Raw genomic sequence first — 19,541 nt, 5'->3', positions numbered from 1 at the left:
GGAGGGGTGAGAAGGGAAGAGAGGAGAGGAAGGGGAAGGAGAGGAGAGGAGGAGGGAAGAGAGAAGAGATAGAGGAGGGAGGAGGAAAAGGAGGGAATGTCGTGCTGGTAGAGGTGGAGGTCACATCTGTACCAGGGGGAGGGGTCCTGTAGGATGGGGCGGAGCCTGCTGTCTCTGGCAGGGGAAGGATGGAGCTGCCAGAGGGTTGGTGGAGGGACAACAGAGGACGGGGGTGAATTAAAACAATGAAACACAACTAATGTTGGCGTCAAATTCTGTTCTTTACCTTTGAGAAGTGGTTAGAAAATTCCAGTACAAATACAAATCCCATGGTAAAAAAAGAAAAGTTTAGTTTGATGTACTTTCTGACAGAGATGAATTGGAACGGAAGTGATTCTCTGATGTCTGTGTGGCTCCAACAGCAGAGAGGGTGAGGAGGGGGTGAGGAGGGGTGAGGAGAGTCAACAGGCTAGGCTGCATGCTGGGACGGGGATCATCTGCTCCAGACCCTGCAGCACTGTCTGGATGACTGGACTACAAACCAGCCCCAGAGGAGAGTAAACAGCCTGCCAGCTGAACTGTGAGGAGAGAGGGAGGGAGGAGAGGAGAGAGAGGGAGGAGAGGAGAGGGGGGAGAAAGAGGAAGGAGAGAGGGGGAGGAGAGGGGGAGGAGAGAGAGGGAGGAGAGGAGAGAGGGGGAGGAGAGAGGGGGAGGAGAGAGAGGGAGGAGAGGAGAGAGGGGGAGAGAGAGGGAGGAGAGGAGAGAGGGGGAGGAGAGAGAGGGAGGAGAGAGAGAGGGGGAGGAGAGAGAGAGGGGGAAGAGAGAGAGAATTCCCTCCACGTGTAGCTCAGCTGGCGAAACACACACACACGTAAAACAGGTAGGCCTGGCCAGCAGAAATGCCCAAATAGGGGAAACAGTCCTTCCCAGTTGGAGAGGTTCAGTTCCGGTATATTCACCTTCCCTGCCCTTCCTCTGGCCCCAGGTGGCATACCACAGTCTTGCATGTTTCTGTCCCTGTTCCTCTCTCTTTCTCTCCCTGTTCCTCTCTCTTTCTCTCCCTGTTCCTCTCTCTTTCTGTCCCTGTTCCTCTCTCTTTCTGTCCCTGTTCCTCTCTCTTTCTGTCCCTGTTCCTCTCTCTTTCTGTCCCTGTTCCTCTCTCTTTCTGTCCCTGTTCCTCTCTCTTTCTGTCCCTGTTCCTCTCTCTCTCTGTCCCTGTACCTCTCTTTTTCTGTCCCTGTACCTCTCTCTTTCTGTCCCTGTTCCTCTCTCTCTCTGTCCCTGTACCTCTCTCTGTCCCTGTACCTCTCTCTTTCTGTCCCTGTTCCTCTCTCTTTCTGTCCCTGTTCCTCTCTCTTTCTGTCCCTGTTCCTCTCTTTCTGTCCCTGTTCCTCTCTCTTTCTGTCCCTGTTCCTCTCTCTCCCTCTCTTTTTTCCTTTCACTTTCTCTCCACACTTTCTCTTCCATACCATTCCTCCATCCATCATCCCTTTCCTCTCTCTCTCTTTCTCTGACTCTCTCCCTTGCTCTCACCTGTGTAATTCTCCCTCCTTGCTTCTATCTATCACTGCCCCCACCCCCCACCCCCCTCTCCCTTCTCACCCCCTCACCCCTGCACACCCCCTCACCCCTGCACGCCCCCTCACCCCTGCACTCCCCCTCACCCCTGCATGCCCCCTCACCCCTGCACGCCCCCTCACCCCTGCACGCCCCCTCACCCCTGCACTCCCCCTCACCCCTGTTCCCTGACACCAGCATCCCATGCCCGGTACACAGAGAGATCAGACAAAATTGTTGAACACATCCACACTCACCCTGAAGTATTGTTCCTCGCAGTATCTGTCTTTATGGAAGCTAAATAGGGGCATTCCTCTCTCTCTCTCTGCTTCTCCCCCCAGGAGCGAGGCTAACCTTGAGAAAGAGAGAAAACTGGGCTACTTCTGCTGCCCTCAAGCCTTTCATGCCCCACTGAGCAAGCAGCCCCCCCCCACACACACACAGACACACACACAGACACACACACAGACACACACACAGACACACACACAGACACACACACAGACACACACACAGACACACACACACACAGACACACACACAGACACACACACAGACACACACACACACAGACACACACACAGACACACACACAGACACACACACAGACACACACACACAGACACACACACAGACACACACACCTTACTGAGGACAGGAGGAGGGCTTTGGCTTGCTCTCCAGGAGGATATTAAATATTCACTGTGCCTTCGAGGTGATGGAGGAAGAGGGAATACTCAGGGGCCAATTACAGAAATAGAACTGTGTGTGCGCGTGTGTGTGCGCGTCTGTGTGTGTGTGTCTGGGTGCGTGTGTGCGTGTGTGCGTGTGTGCGTGTGTGCGGGTGTGCGGGTGTGTGCGGGTGTGTGCGTGTGTGTGTCTGGCTGTGGATGGGTAAACTATAAATGTCAGTGATTATGCAAATTGGGTTTGTAACAAGCGATCTGCATGACCTCACTAATGCGCATTAGTAGTTATTGATGAGGTCACAGCTCCATGCTGTTACTGCAATTATAGAATACCGCTGCACACACTTGTTACACAAACGTTATACACACAAACAGGCTACACACACTCAAATTTGATGGATCCATCTAACCTGGAACATTAAGCATCACGTTAGAATCCACTCATCCCCCATCATTGCTTAAGCTGTTGCCTATTATACACACACACACACACAGACACAAACACTCCCTCTCTCTCACACACACACACACACACAGACACAAACACTCCCTCTCTCTCACACACACACACACAGACACAAACACTCTCGGTCCCCTCTGCTTGTAAACTCTGTCATCTCCTCACACACACCAGTTCCCAGCTCCTCATACACACCCCCAGTCGTCCAGACTGGCCTGCCCACCATCCACAGATCTGGGGGCAGACCTCCTTCCCTCCTTCTCTCTCCCTCCTCTCACTCTCCCTCCCTCTCCTCTCCCGTCCCTTCACTCTCTAGCTACTCTCTGTGCCCCCCCCTCTCCCCCTCTCTCTCTGGGACTGGCACACTGCCTAGCCTGGAGTGAAAGGTTTATAATCAGAGGTAGAGATGGTGGGAGCATGCTACAGCTGCTGTCCTTCTCTATGCAGTTAGAACAAACACACACACGTATCGTATCCCCACACATGCTAATCACACACACACACACCTGGGGTCAGTTTCAACGCTGCCGTTTCTATTTAGCTCGACTCATTAGGCAGGCCTCCATCCGGGCTGCGCGTCAGGCTACATTGGCCATGACGCCATGATCTGATGAGATTGTGCTCCCCCCCCTCCCCCCCCCCTCCCTCCCTCCCTCCCTCCCTCCCTCCCTCCCTCCTCTCCTCCCTGGCCCCTCCTCTCCTCCCTCCTCGGGCCTCTCTGATGCAGCGTTCCCACGCCAGGAGCGTGGTGTTCCTGTGTGAAGCAGCCGAGCGTCTCGAGCCAGGGAGGCGTGCCAGCCATAGATATATATAAAGGGTAGATGTCTCGTCCGCGTTGCTGGACAACGGAGTCGAACGTCCGCACATGGCGGCCATCTTGCTACAGTCAACTCGCTCACCCATAACATTGTGTTGATGCTACATGTACTTTTTAAATGACCATAACTTGCTCAATTTTCAACCGATTTTGAAACGGTTTGGTTTGTTATCAACGTCAGAGATGTCGTTATGCCACTGCATACTTATGAATAATTATGTCTTTTTTATTTTTTATAGAAGTGGTCATTTAAAAAGTACACGTAGCACCAACACAATGTTATGGTGTGAGCGAGTTGACTGTAGCAAGATGGCCGCCATGTGTGGACATTCTAGACTTCGCCGTAAGACATCTAGTCTTTATATATATCTATGGTGCCAGCTACCTCAGCTCTTGCTCTTACCGCCCGCAACCACGATGGACAAACTGACCTCATTTCGCTCGGTGTGGAGAACAGCAGTGCCGTTTTGTGCGTGTCTCGCGGGCGGATATCCCTGGGAAAAATATGATTTGTCTTATTTTACCAGCTGGTAGCTACAGTACTAGCTACCAACCAGTTAACTTTCGATGAGTACTTGTGTAGACCTTGAGATGTATAAACCTGATGTGCTCAAGCAGTGACAAAAGTTGCGTCATTTTTTTGTAGGCTCAAAAACATATTTATCTGTGGCTGTTCATCCTGGATCACTGCGGTCTTGCGGGACGTGTTTGGGGAAGGCTGTGTTTGGGGAAGGCTTTGTTGGGGAAGGCTGTGTTTGGGGAAGGCTGTGTTTGGGGAAGGCTGTGTTTGGGGAAGGCTGTGTTGGGGGAAGGCTGTGTTTGGGGAAGGCTGTGTTGGGGGAAGGCTGTGTTTGGGGAAGGCTTTGTTGGGGGAAGGCTGTGTTGGGGGAAGGCTGTGATTGGGGAAGGCTGTGTTGGGGGAAGGCTGTGTTTGGGGAAGGCTGTGTTGGGGGAAGGCTGTGATTGGGGAAGGCTGTGTTTGGGGAAGGCTGTGTTTGAGTGTAACTCTCTCCTGCTCTTTTACATGACTCATCTAACTGGAGGGGTGGTGCTCTTTTCAACCACTTGAGTCAGTCTCTCTCTCTCTCTCTCTCTCTCTCTCTCTCTCTCTCTCTCTCTCTCTCTCTCTCTCTCTCTCTCTCTCCTCTCCACTCTGCACTCTCCACTCTCCACTCTCTCTTCTGTCACTCACTTTCTCTCTCCTTGCTCTCGCTCTCTCTCTTCTGTCTCACCATCTCTCTCCTTGCTCTCTCTCTCTCTCTTCTGTCTCTCACTATCTCTCTCCTGCTCTCCACTCTCTCTCTCTCTTCTGTCTCTCACTATCTCTCTCCTGCTCTCCTCTCCTCTCTCTCTCTTCTGTCTCTCACTATCTCTCTCCACTCTCTCTCTCTCTTCTGTCTCTCACTATCTCTCTCTCTCTCTCTCTCTCTCTCTCTCTCTCTCTCCTTGCTCTCCCTAAAAACCCAGAGGGGGTTAAGAGTGTGGCTGTGTGCAGTCACCTGTCAGTAGTAATTACAGCTTAGGAACTGTGAGTGGTAGCAGGAAGTAATCCTGGCTTCCATGGCCCGGGGACACAGCCTCCTCAGTGACCTTGTGCTGGGATTGACCCTGGCCCCACGCCTGATCTGGGAGAGGAATAACAGGCGTGATAACAGACGCGACACCTAAAGTATACACACAGACACACACACACATACAGACACACACACACATCCTGAGACACACACACATACACACACAGACACACACACACAGCACAACCCACTAACAAGCCATTAATCTATACCACCTCTTGTACTTTGCACGTAACATCATTAGTGTCATCGGCCCAGCTCAGGAGTTGTGGACATGGCTGTGTGTGTGTGTGTGTGTGTGTGTGTGTGTGTGTGTAAGTATGTCTATTGTCCTGACTCACAATGCTTGATGTTAATGCAGAGCATGAAAGTAAGATTTTCTAACTAAGTCTTGGGATGAAAGAAATGAGAGAGAGAGACAGACAGAGACATAGAGAGAGACAGAGAGAGGACAGACAGAGAGAGAGAGAGAGAGAGACAGAGAGAGGACAGACAGAGAGAGAGAGAGGGGATTTGTTCAGCATGACTGATGTAAAAAAAAGTCTGAGAAGTCGAGAGTCAATTTCCAGCTTACATTTAGTCATTTAGTCATTTAGCATCTATACAGCTTGAGTCTGATGGGACAGCATTAGGCCCAATGCTGTCCAATCAGACTCAGAGCAGATCAGACTTCCTCACACTTGACTTGAGCTTGTTCAGTCAGGCCCTGTTGATTGTTGAGAGGTGAGTTTCTACACAAGTCTCCTGTCTCATCCACTTCTTCTGTTATCACCTGGGTTGTTGTGAGGTTCAGGCACTCTGATGGGGGTTAGGGTTCTGATGGGGGTTAGGGTTCTGATGGGGTTAGGGTTCTGATGGGGTTAGGGTTCTGATGGGGGTTAGGGTTCTGATGGGGGTTAGGGTTCTGATGGGGGTTAGGGTTCTGATGGGGTTAGGGTTCTGATGGGGTTAGGGTTCTGATGGGGGTTAGGGTTCTGATGGGTGAGGTTGAGCTGGAACGGGTTCAGTTCAGCTGGTTAACAGGAACCCACTGGAGGAGATTATATCAGCATTCACACACTCCCACTGTGCTTGGAAACACTGTTTTACACACACACACACACACACACTCACACATGAATAGATGCGTGCACACACACACGCATGAATAGACGCGTGCACACACACACACTCACGCATGAATACACGCGTGCACACACACACACACACAAACACAAACACATCTTTTGTACATATGGGATGGCTCTTCTCGCAGTGCTTTTGTGAAATGGTGCTCAGAATTAAACCAAGGTGTGAAAATACGAAGCCTGAATTAAATAATTGTTTCATAATTCGGTTCAAAATCCAACATTTTATCAAACAAGATTTGACATTTTTACTCCATTTGAAAATGCTATATTAATCCTGTGATGATGTCATGAAGGCTCAAGAAGCAGAAGTATTCAGAGAGCTGAATGGGGCATCAATAAAGGGGTATTTCGTAGATGTCAGTTTTACATTTATTCATTTAGCAGACGCTTTTATCCAAAGCGACTTCCAAGTTTGACTGTTATTACTGTTATGACTGTTATTACAGTAGCTCGTACATTAGCTCTGGCTCTGTTCAGAATATCTGAAGTCACTAATGTACGAAACTTTACAGTCAGAATAAAGCAAAGATTATCATGTAAAGCAAAGTCATCATCATCATGAATTATCCCCACAAGTTCTATGCACTGTGCCCTCCTGTGTCGGCTATCCATTAGTGGACACAAACTGACCCTGCAGTCCCTTAACCCTTGTGCTGCCTTCGGGTCACATGACCCAAAGGTTCATAATGAACCATCGTTGTGTTTACCCAATTTTACCCAATACAAAAACAAATTAAAATAATTTTCTTTTAACCTTTGCAATGTGGGGGGTCTGAGACAGCCTAGCTGTTAAAAGAAAATGCTTCACTTTGTCTTTGTATGCAGTAAATCTGTCGCAATACGACGGTGGGTCACAATGACTGATGGGTCAGAATGACCCGAAGATAACACAAGGGTTAAACACACTTAAAAGATCTTCAAGATCTGAAGTTGACCAACCCTGCTCGAGTCTGATTTCCACCTGCTTGTGTTTCCGCAGATCCTGGCCATCATCTCTATCCTGTTCATCGTCCTCTCCACCATCGCCCTGTCCCTGAACACCCTCCCAGAGCTGCAGGACACGGACGAGTTCGGCCAGGTCACCGACAACCCCCAGCTGGCCCACGTGGAGGCCATCTGCATCGCTTGGTTCACCATGGAGTACCTCCTCCGTTTCCTCTCCTCGCCCAGCAAGTGGAAGTTCTTCAAGGGTCCACTGAATGTCATCGACCTGCTGGCCATCCTCCCTTACTATGTCACCATCTTCCTGACGGAGTCCAACAAGAGCGTGCTGCAGTTCCAGAACGTGCGACGGGTGGTGCAGATCTTCAGGATCATGAGGATCCTGAGGATCCTGAAGTTGGCTCGTCACTCCACAGGGCTCCAGTCTCTGGGCTTCACCCTCCGGAGGAGCTACAACGAGCTGGGCCTGCTCATCCTCTTCCTGGCCATGGGCATCATGATCTTCTCCAGCCTGGTCTTCTTCGCCGAGAAGGACGAGGAGGACACCAAGTTCAAGAGCATCCCCGCCTCCTTCTGGTGGGCCACCATCACCATGACGACGGTCGGCTACGGGGACATCTACCCGAAGACCCTGTTGGGGAAGATCGTGGGGGGCCTCTGCTGCATCGCCGGAGTGCTGGTGATCGCCCTGCCCATCCCCATCATCGTCAACAACTTCTCAGAGTTCTACAAGGAGCAGAAGAGGCAGGAGAAGGCCATCAAGAGGCGGGAGGCCCTGGAGAGGGCCAAGAGGAACGGCAGCATCGTGTCCATGAACATGAAGGACGCCTTCGCCCGCAGCATCGAGCTCACGGACGTCTTGGTGGAGAAGAACGGAGAGAGGGAGAAGGTCCACGACAACCACCTTTCCCCCGGCCGCGACAAGGGCACGCCGAAGACGACCGGCTCGGACACCAGCTCCACCAGGTCTCCGGGACCCGGTTTTCCAGACAAAGCCAGGCCCGCCAGCCCGCAGCGCCTCGACGTCCAGAACCTGGAAGCGATGTACGACAAGACCCAGTCCCAGCCCAACCTCAACAGCAAGGACAAGGGCCCGCTGGCCAGGGCAGCAAGACGGAGGGACGAGATGGAGATGGCGGGCATTCTCTCCGATCGACCCGCGAACGCCACGGAGGGCCTGGCGGACATGAGGAGCGTGTCGAGCATCGACAGCTTCCTCAGCTGCACCACGGACCTCCCCGAGACCTCCCGCTACTCCCACAGCCCCTCCAGCAGCGTGCCGGGCCGGGTGAGCGCCCACCCCGGCCTGGAGACCACCCTGGAGCACGAGCCGCTGGGAGGGACCCCCGGCTCCGCCAAGCACAGCCAGGGGAGAGGCTTCAGACAGGGGCCCGCCTCCAACAGCCCCAGAGGCCTCCGCTTCCCCAACCCCCTCAAGAACCGCTCCCTCAAGGTCAACTTCAAGGAGGATGACGCTGGAGGAGGGGGCGGGGGAGGAGGGGGCGGGGGAGGAGGAGGAGGGGGAGGGGGAGGAGGAGGTCGTCTGTCCTCGTCAGGGCCGAGCCCCGCTGTCCTCTCCGACAGCTCTGCTTTCTCCGACCGCTCGCTCCAGAGCCCGGAAGTTTCCGTCTACACCACGGCCAGCAGCCAGAGTCCCTCCAGGACCTCCGAGACCCCAGGCCACGCCGTCTTCACCTTCCACGACGCCACCATCAGCAAATTCATCGACGCCGACACAGACGAGGAGGAGCACCACCACGACGGCGTGGGCTCCAGCGCCTCCCAGAGGCTCCTGGGACGCAACAGCCCCAAGCAGGGCAGCCACTCCGGCCTCCTGCGAGGGGCCAATCACCTGGAGGCTTCGCAGAGGATGGTGGGGAACAGCCTGTTCCCACTGGAGGGTCGAGGAGGGGGCAGGAAAGAGAACCACGTGATCCAGGAAGTGAGGCAGCCGCACGGGGAGCAGAACCGCTCCGGCGGGAGGAACGACAACAACTGAGGGGAGGGGGAACGGGGGGGGGGGTGAGGAGCATGATGGGAGATGGAGTTTAACACAGACAAACAGAACTATTTACTCCAGAGGATGTTTTTTTCTTTTGTAGTTGAGGTTATAAGGCACTGAAGAACTCTATGATGACACAACTAACTGACTGACGAAGATGAACAGTTTCCTCTCCAGCCCCCCTGACGACCAGGGGGGAGTTAAAGACAGCAGTTTATCCGACATAACCGGGGAAGTTAACTCTCCAGCTGACATCCAATGTTTCTACAACGTTGCTTGTCAGCTTGAGAGTTAAGACTTCCCGAACGGCAGCAAACTACCGGGGGGGGGGGGGGGGGGGGCACAAATGTTTATTTTACTTCTTGAGTTTCTTTCTCCTCAAAAACTGGCCTTAGTTATAAGCACCTATGCATTCGCATAGTGTGTCCTTGTGTGTGTGTGTGTGTGCGCGCTTTGATTGTATGTGTGTGTGTATGTGTGTGTGTGTGTGTCTGTGTGACTGAGTGTTTGTGTATGCTGTAATAGTTTAAACACACACAGACACTTTAAAGTATCTATTATGGTATACGTATTTTCCTTATGAATTGGAAATATTTAAACAATGACTTTACATTTAAAAAAAATTAAAGAGTATATAGTTATACTTATATATAACAGTTATATCTGCAATTGGGTGTTTTTTGAGACCTTGTCTTGGACAGAAAGCTTACCGATAGTGTGCAGTAGCCTTTACAGACGACACTCGGTCACCGTGGTAACCGGTTCCCCACCCCCCCCCCATGTTCTGTTCCTTATGGTCATCCGTATTTTCAAGTCTGTACAGTGAACTCTGTTTCATTTGTTTACTTATTTTTGTTTGTTTGTTTGCTGTTGTTGTGTCCTATCCAAGACAGAACATTTCAAGATTATTTTGTTTTTTGATGCTTTGTAAAGACAGGGTCCTCTCTTCTGTGGTTAATCGATGTGCTTCATACCAGTTGGCAAACTTCACGAGACGACCAACTTCAATTCTGCAGGAAAGACCGCAAAGAAAGTCTATTCTAAACGTAGTTACAGATTTCTATTAGGATAAAAATGTACATAATAGTTAACGTAGAATATGACAAAAGACACAATTATTGTGCAAAGTAAACAAACATTTAAATGTATATTTATATTTTTAAGATATTTTGTAAAGAATCGAATATTAGACAAATAAATGATGCTAATCTAACACTTTTCCAATTTAATCTTTATTTTAAACGGTTGCATCTCTTAAGAGATTTTAGTTATATAACTTTGTTCATGTTCTTCCTGTGAACCTTTTGTAATGTAAACAGCCAAAGACCTAGTCTCAGATCTGGCATGAAGATGTGCTTCACGTTCATACAAAAACAGCTCTGTCACAAACACACACATCGCATCCAATCAGGCACCTCTCCAAGGTGTTATCAGTCCATTCATTTAAACGCATTTGATTTAAAACAGCCATTTCAGAAACGGCAGAAACGCCAGCTTCACTCGGCCCCACTTCCTCCTCACAGCGAAACAACCGAGACGGAGGGCAGTATCCACGGGGCACTACTAAGCCTTGTGGGCAGCTGGGAGAAACAGGACTCACGTGACGAAGGGAGGGACGGGACAGGGAGAGGACTGGAGCAGTTTGTTTCACATCTAAAGAAAGGATCAAACTGCGGTCTCATTGAATGACTGGTATGATTTTGTGTAACCCAACCCACTCACATGGAATCAATTGTACACACATACGCACTCACATGAAGACATACACACCTATACACACTAACACTGACACACACATATACACACACTAACACAGACAAACACATTAAAATGTGTGTGCCGGTTGTGCTAGTTAACCTGGAAACGTTTTAGAACTACAAGTCCCAGTATGTTGTAGTCTTCTTAAGAACTACATGTCCCAGTGCTGTGCATTCCACTTCATCATCTGGGAGCCATGATGCAGCCCTGGAGCAAGTCCATCTGTATGGACAGTACTGAGACGTGTCCATCTGTATGGACCGTACTGAGACGTGTCCGTCTGTATGGACAGTACTGAGACGTGTCCGTCTGTATGGACAGTACTGAGACGTGTCCATCTGTATGGACAGTACTGAGACTTGTCCGTCTGTATGGACAGTACTGAGACGTGTCCGTCTGTATGGACAGTACTGAGACATGTCCATCTGTATGGACCGTACTGAGACGTGTCCGTCTGTATGGACAGTACTGAGACGTGTCCGTCTGTATGGACAGTACTGAGACATGTCCATCTGTATGGACCGTACTGAGACATGTCCATCTGTATGGACCGTACTGAGACGTGTCCGTCTGTATGGACCGTACTGAGACGTGTCCGTCTGTATGGACAGTACTGAGACATTGTGAAGAGTCACTGGATGTACACACAGCAGATAAGTCCACTCACCACTATACAAGACAAGGTGAAGAAAAAATACAGGTAACTGAATAGCTTTCATTGTTTCTGTGGTTACAACACCAATAGTAATTCAACGTTCCATTAAAAGGGGGTGGGGAGAATTTTAGAGCTTTTGCTTGAGAAAAAACTTGCCATCTGCCCCAGAGTTCAAATGACAACATTAACAACCTGTTCTGACAGTAACCAGAGAACTGGGTTACCATGCTGTCTGACTGCAATAACGAATATATGCTACACACACACACACACGCATACACAAGCACAATACTTATACACACACTCACACGCCCACAAACATATCGACACGCATGCATATGCGTGTACACACACACACCACACCTGTGTACAAACCTGTTATATACACACACACACACACATACTGGGTCTCCAACAGAAATAACAGTTTCCATGGTTACAGTAGTCTGGTGAAGTGGCTTAAACTGAAAGGACAAGTGTGTCCCAGTGTGAAGTAATATAATCTCAGTCCCAAAGAACCCTGCACACTAGCAAACACTCAGTCAGCCTGACTCCACTAACCACACAGAAACACATTATCACTGACGGTCTCTTTACGGAAACCCCATTAGAAGAGAGAGACAAAAAAACATTTGCAAAAACTCATATTTGTCGTTAAAGTGGGACGATGAAAGAGCAATGAGGCAGACAGTGAGTAATTGTGTGTGTGCATATGTGTATGTTTGTGTGCATGTGTGTGCGTGCATGTGTGTGCGTGCGTGCATGTGTGTGCGTGTGTGTGTTGGGGAGGGGGGGGGCATATAATTCAGTCACTCCCTTCTACAAAATGAATGATCCAATAAATACTTTTCATCTGTACCATACATCATCAGACCAAGTCCAGTTCAGTTCACAACATCAGTCTCTAGGAGTGTCTGACTGTCTGCACACACTGGAAAGCATGAACATTCAAACTGAAAGGGTTGTCCTTGAAGTGTTTGTTTTTTTGTGAAATGACAAAGTGAAAAACCAGTGGTTGAGGTTGACAGGTTTTGGGATGTGAGCCCATTTCCCTGAGTCTATAAATAGTAAATACTTCTGTGTGCTGGTAGACTGAAGGAATCTTTGGAAGACTTACCCTTCTGTGAAACATCACAGATTCATGAGACTTGCAAGGAAATCCACAAGTGTGGTTGTGTGGGTTGGGTTTGAACATAAATATAACTCATTTTCACATGATTGTTTTCAAAAATAAACAGATCAGTCACACCTATGTAGTGCAAGATGCTGGTCCAGGTGAAGCCTCACCACAGCTGTGCAGCAGTGGGACTCGCTGGAAGACAACGCCTCACTTTGATACGACTCCTGATCCAGGTTTAGTTTCTCAATGTTTTTTCTTCACATATAAAAGCACATTATCGGACAGCTCATTACGTGTCTCGATAGACGACCTACAAACAACAAAAAGCACAAACTCTGGGCCCCCCGGTGGCACACAGCACGCACCACAAAGGCTGAGGCCTCACTGCGGTGACTTGGAAAAAAACAACACCACAAAATGACTTGAAGACCAGGGTGCCATGAACACCTCAGGTATTCACATGCTACGGTTGCTCTAGGTTGAAATATTCCATTAGTAAACAAAACAGATGGAATGACATGTCATCAAGGCCATCATATGGATGTCTTCCATTAACCCTTGTGCTGCCTTCGGGTCACATGACCCAAAGGTTCATAACGAACCATCGTTGCGTTTACCCAATTTTACCCAATACAAAAACAAATAAAAATAATTATCTTTTAACCTTCGCAATGTGGAGGGTCTGAGACAGCCCGACGGTTAAAAGAAAATGCTTCACTTTGTTTTTGTATGCAGTAAAGTTGTCGCAATACGACGGTGGGTCACAATGACTGATGGGTCAGAATGACCCGAAGAGAACACAAGGGTTAAAAGGCCTTCTATTTTCTCTCAGGCTACAGAACAATGCACTTGTGTGACACCTACTGACCTTCATCAGGGCGGAAGGTTATTTAATTTAAGAACTCCACATAACCTGGACTGTGTATCAATTTAACCCTTGTGTTATTTTCGGGTCATTCTGACCCATCAGTCATTGTGACCCACCGTCGTAATGCAACAACTTTACCGCATACAAAAACAAAGTGAGGAATTTTCTTTTAACCGTTGGGCTGTCTCAGACCCCTCACATTGCGAAGGTTAAAAGAAAATGCTATTTATTTGTTTTTGTATTGGGTAAAATTGGGTAAACACAACAATGGTTTGTTGTGAACCTTTGGGTCATGTGACCCGAAGGCAGCACAAGGGTTAAGGAACCATATTCGTTCATTATCCCCACGTCACCCAAACAGATGTAGCCACATGAAACCACCAGTATGAGGGAATGTTCCCCTCCCCTATCTTTGGACCCACAGCCCTGTCGTAGGTGTTTGAGGGTTGATAGTTTCTTTGTTTGCACCAACTTTCTTCTCTTTGTTGTTCTGTTGTTTGATGTATGTAGCACTACTAAGCTGTGACACACAGACATCTTGTACATATCTTGTAAAAAAGCAAAATACAAAATGTTCTTTTTGAATAAATGTTCTCCCTTTAGTGGCTGAAAACTAAATAAATAAATAAAATTCAATATGAACTGTTGACTTGAATATTTTTTTAGTTTCCATAATGACCCTTGACATATTGAGAGCCTCTTTTCTTGATACATCATGTCTGATGGGGATCTGATTATGTTCTGCTGTGTAACAGTGCCATCTTGTGTTGATTTAGACATGGTCATTTTACACACACACACACACACACACACACACACACGAGAAACGTGTTTTTGGCAAAGGCAGCCATCAGCAGTCAGACGTCAAGTGTATAACTGCCAACAGCAACACACCACACACACAAGGTATTTGCAAGAAATACTTGAAGAACTTCACATTTCACATGAAATTTGCATCCCAGTTGAGGGGATGCGTGCGTTCGTAACTGCAATGAGAAGGACACAACAACGCTGTTAACCTGGAATCTTCACCGTCTTATGTCATTGACGAGTTATAGTTCAGACAAACTATGAAGCTACAATGGAGCAAGCCAGAAGGCAACACGAAAAATATTTTTTGGAAAAAGTATATTCAAATAGTATTTTCGAGTCAAAGGTTTCAAAAAAAAGTTTAGAAACGCCCCCGCCCCTCTCTCTTCTTTCATTGTGTGTGAAAAAGTTTTGAAAGATTGAAAAATATTTTTTTTTTAACTAGAACAAAATTTGTGTCGTGTTGATGTGAGAAAATAGTTTTGTAAGGTTGAAAACATTTTCGAATTTTCACGTCATTTTTTTTTTTTTTACACACAACATGACACTGAAAGGTTTCTATTTTTTTCTACAACAAAAATGTTAAATAATTTTTTCACAAAAGGTTGAATTTCTTTTGGTGAAAAAAAAGTTATACTAAAACAGTTTGCATCATTGATGATCATCAATCTTCATCATCATGCTTGCTTCTTGTTATAAAGTCTGAACTATGTGACACTCAGAAAGACAGAAGAAGAGGAGGAAGAGATGGAGAAAAAGGAAGAGGAGTTAGGAGGATGAAGGACGTGATGTTATCAGAGAAGGAGGATGAAGGAAGTTATGTCATTAGAGAAGGAAGAGGAGGATAATAGGATCGGACAAAATACAAATATTTAGTTTGAATTCACTGACGTCCCTCTGATCATATGATTTTCATTGCTCCACAAAAGAAATGACCCGTTAAACACTTTCAGAACATTTTATTTTAAAATCTCACTTTTTGATTAAGGCTTCAGCTTTTCTAATGAGGATAAAGATGCATCGCTACTGCCGGGAGATCAACTCCCCTTCTAGACCAGGAACACATGTACAGAACCCCCACATTCTCCAGAATTACATCTCCAGACCCCCACATTCTCCAGAACCACATCTACAGAATCCTCAGGTTCTCCAGAACCACATCTACAGAATCCTCAGGTTCTCCAGAACCACATCTACAGAATCCTCAGGTTCTCCAGAACCACATCTACAGAATCCTCAGGTTCTCCAGAACCACATCTACAGTATCCTCAGGTTCAGGGTTCCGGGCATCGCTAACCCCAGCCCTGCCTTTTACACCCCCGCCATGTTTACCTTTGTGTTCTGGATGAGCTCCTGATCTGAAGGGACTGTGGCGGGGCCATCTGTCTGACGGTGCTGGGAAGATGCTTAGGCCGGCAGATCCAGCTGAGACTGGGGCTCTAATCTGTGTGTGTGTGTGGTGATTACCTTTTGTAACACTTTCAAAAGGTGCGTTCCAAGATTGTGATCATCTTGTTCTCTGAGCGTGAGATGGATGTGCTCTGGTTAGGGAGCCTCGCAGCTTGTGGAAAATATGGGGAAAAGAACGTAAAATCGCTTTATTTTTACAACACTAATCGACAAGACTTTGGGTAGGCTGTGCATCTTTGCAATTGTTGGATTTAAGAGCATTGAAAATGTCTAATAAAAAACCCATCTCCAATAAAAACTGCAGGCAGTTCAAGCTGGCAGTAACAGCTTTGCACAGTGAGCTTTTGAACTTTTCAGCTAAAGCGAAGCAGCTAAAGCTAAGCAGCTAATGCTAAGCAGCTAATGTTAACCAGAACCAATCAAACATCAATCTAATCAAACATGCCAACCCTCAAAAAATCCTTTCTCAACTTCCATTCCACAAGTGCCTGCTCCCTTGGAACACATCTAGAGTTCCGGTTCACCTTCTAGAACACATCTAGAGTTCCGAGTCACCTTCTAGAACACATCTAGAGTTCTGGTTCACCTTGTAGAACACATCTAATGCTCCCAGTCACCTTCCTGAACACCCCCCCCGCCCACAAAAAAAGTGGGATAAAATAGAATGGCCCAGTCCAGCTGGGTGACACTCAATCATCCGCCAACTTGGACCAGAACCGTCACTGACGATACTGACAGATATTTAAACATGGTTACATTTGGTCAAGGTAAGTAAGAACTAGGTGTGTGTGTGTGTGTAATGGGGGAGGGGGCACATCAAAAGCAATCAACTGAATAAATAGGCTGAAGCGCGTAAGACCCAAGAACTACAATACCCAGAAGCCCTACTGACCCCAGATCAGCTGTGTTTCTGGTTCTGCAGCTATAAGCTGAAGCTACAGCACATCCGGGGGAATTTTATAAAAAAATAAGAGCACCCAAAGACAAATCTTTAGATCCATTCTCTCGAACAACACAGACCTGGCAACCGCAGGACCTTCTCTCGAACAACACAGACCTGGCAACCGCAGGACCTTCTCTCGAACAATACAGACCTGGCAACTGCAGGACCTTATATACACACATAAGAGTTACATCACGAAGTAAGCAATAAGACTACTGTTAGCAAGGCATCTTCATTTCTGTTACTCCACAGTTATATAGGAACATTGTATCATCAAGACATCTTACTGCATTACCTAGATGCTAATGTGAACGTAGCACATTCAAACCGAGGCAACATTCCGTCAGCCGAATACGGAACTCTGATTGGACAGTGTGTTCAGAGTCAGTTGTTTGTTGGCTGAAACAAGATTGTCTATAAAACCTTCACCTCTCCCCTCTACAGAAAAAAAAAACGAGCACAAAACCATAAAACGTACATCTTAACAGGCAAAGAGCTGAACTGTGATTGAGAGACAACACGGGGTGGGGGGGGTTAGGGGTTACACCAGGGGGGTAAGGGGGTACCCCGGGGGGTTTAGGGGTAGATCATCTTACGGGGGGCATCCCATCGTAGCCCATGTCCTCATCCTCAGAGGTGATTGGGCGGGGATGAAGGGGGCGGAGCGAACGCTCATCCTCAGAGGTGATTGGGCGGGGTGGGGATGAGGGGGGCGGAGCGATCGTTGGTGAGGGTCCGACGTAGTTTAACCCCTCGAATCATAGTGAGCATGTGCCCCCCTCCCTGGGCGGGGGCCCCGTCCTCCGGGGGCTGCTGCTGGGGGGGCCCCGGGTCCTCCGCCTGGGGGGGCAGGCTTTGGGACGGCTGCGGCTGGTAATGTTGCTCTGCTTGTTGTTGTTGTTGTGTCTGCTGGTACAGCTGTTGATTCAGCTGCAGTGGTTCAGGTTGCTGCAGGTGCTGTTGTTGCTGTTGTTGTGATTGTTGTTGTGATTGTTGCATTTTTTGTAGTTGTTGACGTTGTTGTTGCATCTGCTGTTGCTGTTGATGCAGCTGCTGCTGATGCAACTGTTGTTTTTGAAGTTGTTGTTGTTGCTGCAGCTGTTGTTGTTCTTGCTGTTGTTTTTGATGTTGTTGATGCTGTTGCTGTTGTTGTTGCTGCTGTTGCTGCTGCAGCTGAGCGTGGTACTGTCTCTGCTGCTGCTGGTGCAGAGCATACTGCTGCTGCTTGCTGAGCTGATACAGCTGCTCTGAGCTGCCCTGAGCAGCCCCCTGCCCCTGCCCCGGGACCAGTCCCTGCCCCTGCCCCGGGACCAGTCCCTGCCCCAGGGAGTAGTACTGAGAGGAAGAAGGCATGGCACTCAGGCTCTGGGTGGAGGTACACAAGCCGTGCTTGGCATGGCCCAGACCTCCAGGGGGCGCCATGTTCTCCTGGCTGCCGCCCGCACCCCCGCCGCCCCCCGCCATGGCCTTGAGGGGCACCTGGGGGGTGCAGATGGGGATAGGGAGCCCCCCACTGATGGTGCCGCGCCGGTAGGCCGGCTTGGAGGAGGGTTTCCTGCGGATGGTGGCGGTGTGGGAGGAGCGCGACGAGAGGGGCTCGGGCTCCGCCAGCAGGCTGACTGTGGAGGCGGGGCGCTTGGTCTGCAGGAGCTTGCGGTAGTTGAGGACGAGGTCGCTGTTGCGGGGAATGGTGGAGGACTTGTCGAAGTCGGGATGGCCATGGTGGAGCTCCTCCCCTCCGTGGAGGGAGATGGAGTCGTAGTCTGTCGCCCCCCCGGAACAGAGACATCGGTTAGACTTCCAGCAAGGACAGACATTGAGTTTCTCAACAAAGTAAGAGAACTTGGTGTGCCCTAACACATCCTCTGAAAGTGTGAGGGAGGGAGGGGGAGAAAAGCCATTAGGGACAGAGGGGAGAGATGGAGACAGAGGGGAGAGATGGAGACAGAGGGGAGAGATGGAGGGGTGGAGATGGAGACAGAGGGGAGAGATGGAGACAGAGGGAGGAGATGGAGGGGTGGAGATAGAAGGAGGAGAGCGATGGAGACAGAGGGAGGAGATAGAGAAAGATGGGTCCTACCATAGGGGGCAGAAGTAAACGAGCAAGCGAGCGAGAGATAGAGAGAGAGATAGAGAGAGAGAGACAGGAAACCTACCATAGATAGGGGGTTCTTTCTTTAAAGCTGAAAGAGAAGGTAAAGAGGCATTTAGAACAGGCTGAAGAATCTCTTCAGAGGTGAGCAGTGATAGAAGCCTTGAGAAACGAGGGGTAAAGAAGCACTGAAGTATACACCCAGGAGAGAGGAGACACGACCTCGAATGACTCAAACACTGAAACATAACACACTCCATAGCGAGGGCGGCACACAGGCTGACAAACAGGAAGGAAGATACAGAGGACAGACAGGCAGAAAGACAGACGGACGGGCAGACAGGTAGACAGACAGGTAGACAAGCAGGCAAGCTAAGAGTGTGTCCTCACTGAGTGTGTTGTGTGTCCTAACTGAGAGTGAGTGTGTGTGTGTGTGCTGACCGTGAGAGGGGATGGTGTCGTCAGAGCAGGAGGGCGTGGTGGTCTGGGTGCTGTAGCCGGAAGAGCAGTGCAGGGAATCTCTGCTGCTCCGGGGCCCGTCACAGTTTAGCCCCGCCCCCAACGCCAGGGCCAGCTGCTCCCTGGCTGTAGGAGGCTGAGACGAGAGGGAGGGAGGGGGAGAGAGAGGGAGGGAGGGGGAGAGAGAGAGAGTTGGAGGGAGGGAGGGAGGGAGAGAGAGAGAGAGAGTGGGAGGGAGAGAGAGAGGGAGGGAGA

At 49.1% G+C, this 19,541-nt stretch overlaps 2 protein-coding genes across 5 annotated transcripts in view; one reads left to right on the top strand and one right to left on the bottom strand.

Moving 5' to 3' along the window:
• The window catches only part of LOC134028896 (potassium voltage-gated channel subfamily B member 1-like), a 26,412-nt gene extending 16,984 nt beyond the window's left edge, over positions 1-9,428 (top strand). The window contains exon 3 of the mRNA XM_062472790.1: positions 7,207-9,428. Coding sequence (XP_062328774.1) covers positions 7,207-9,168 — 1,962 coding nt within the window. The 3' untranslated portion in view covers positions 9,169-9,428. The remainder of the gene's footprint in view (positions 1-7,206) is intronic.
• A 5,898-nt stretch (positions 9,429-15,326) lies between these two features.
• Positions 15,327-19,541, bottom strand: part of mtss1 (MTSS I-BAR domain containing 1) — a 20,655-nt gene continuing 16,440 nt past the window's right edge. For 2 of the 4 annotated variants that reach the window (XM_062472829.1, XM_062472803.1), the window contains 4 exons: positions 19,269-19,422; positions 18,892-18,918; positions 16,903-18,498; positions 15,327-16,828 (listed from right to left, as the gene is read on the bottom strand). In XM_062472829.1, coding sequence (XP_062328813.1) covers positions 17,414-18,498; positions 18,892-18,918; positions 19,269-19,422 — 1,266 coding nt within the window. In that variant the 3' untranslated portion in view covers positions 15,327-16,828; positions 16,903-17,413. The remainder of the gene's footprint in view (positions 16,829-16,902; positions 18,499-18,891; positions 18,919-19,268; positions 19,423-19,541) is intronic. The other 2 variants (XM_062472812.1, XM_062472821.1) reach the window with 2 other exon arrangements.

The sequence above is a fragment of the Osmerus eperlanus genome, chromosome 1 (genome assembly GCF_963692335.1).
Source record: "Osmerus eperlanus chromosome 1, fOsmEpe2.1, whole genome shotgun sequence".
Taxonomy (NCBI): domain Eukaryota; kingdom Metazoa; phylum Chordata; class Actinopteri; order Osmeriformes; family Osmeridae; genus Osmerus; species Osmerus eperlanus.
The sequence above is the reverse complement of the archived record's forward strand: the minus strand, read 5'-3'. Positions and strand labels throughout refer to the sequence as shown.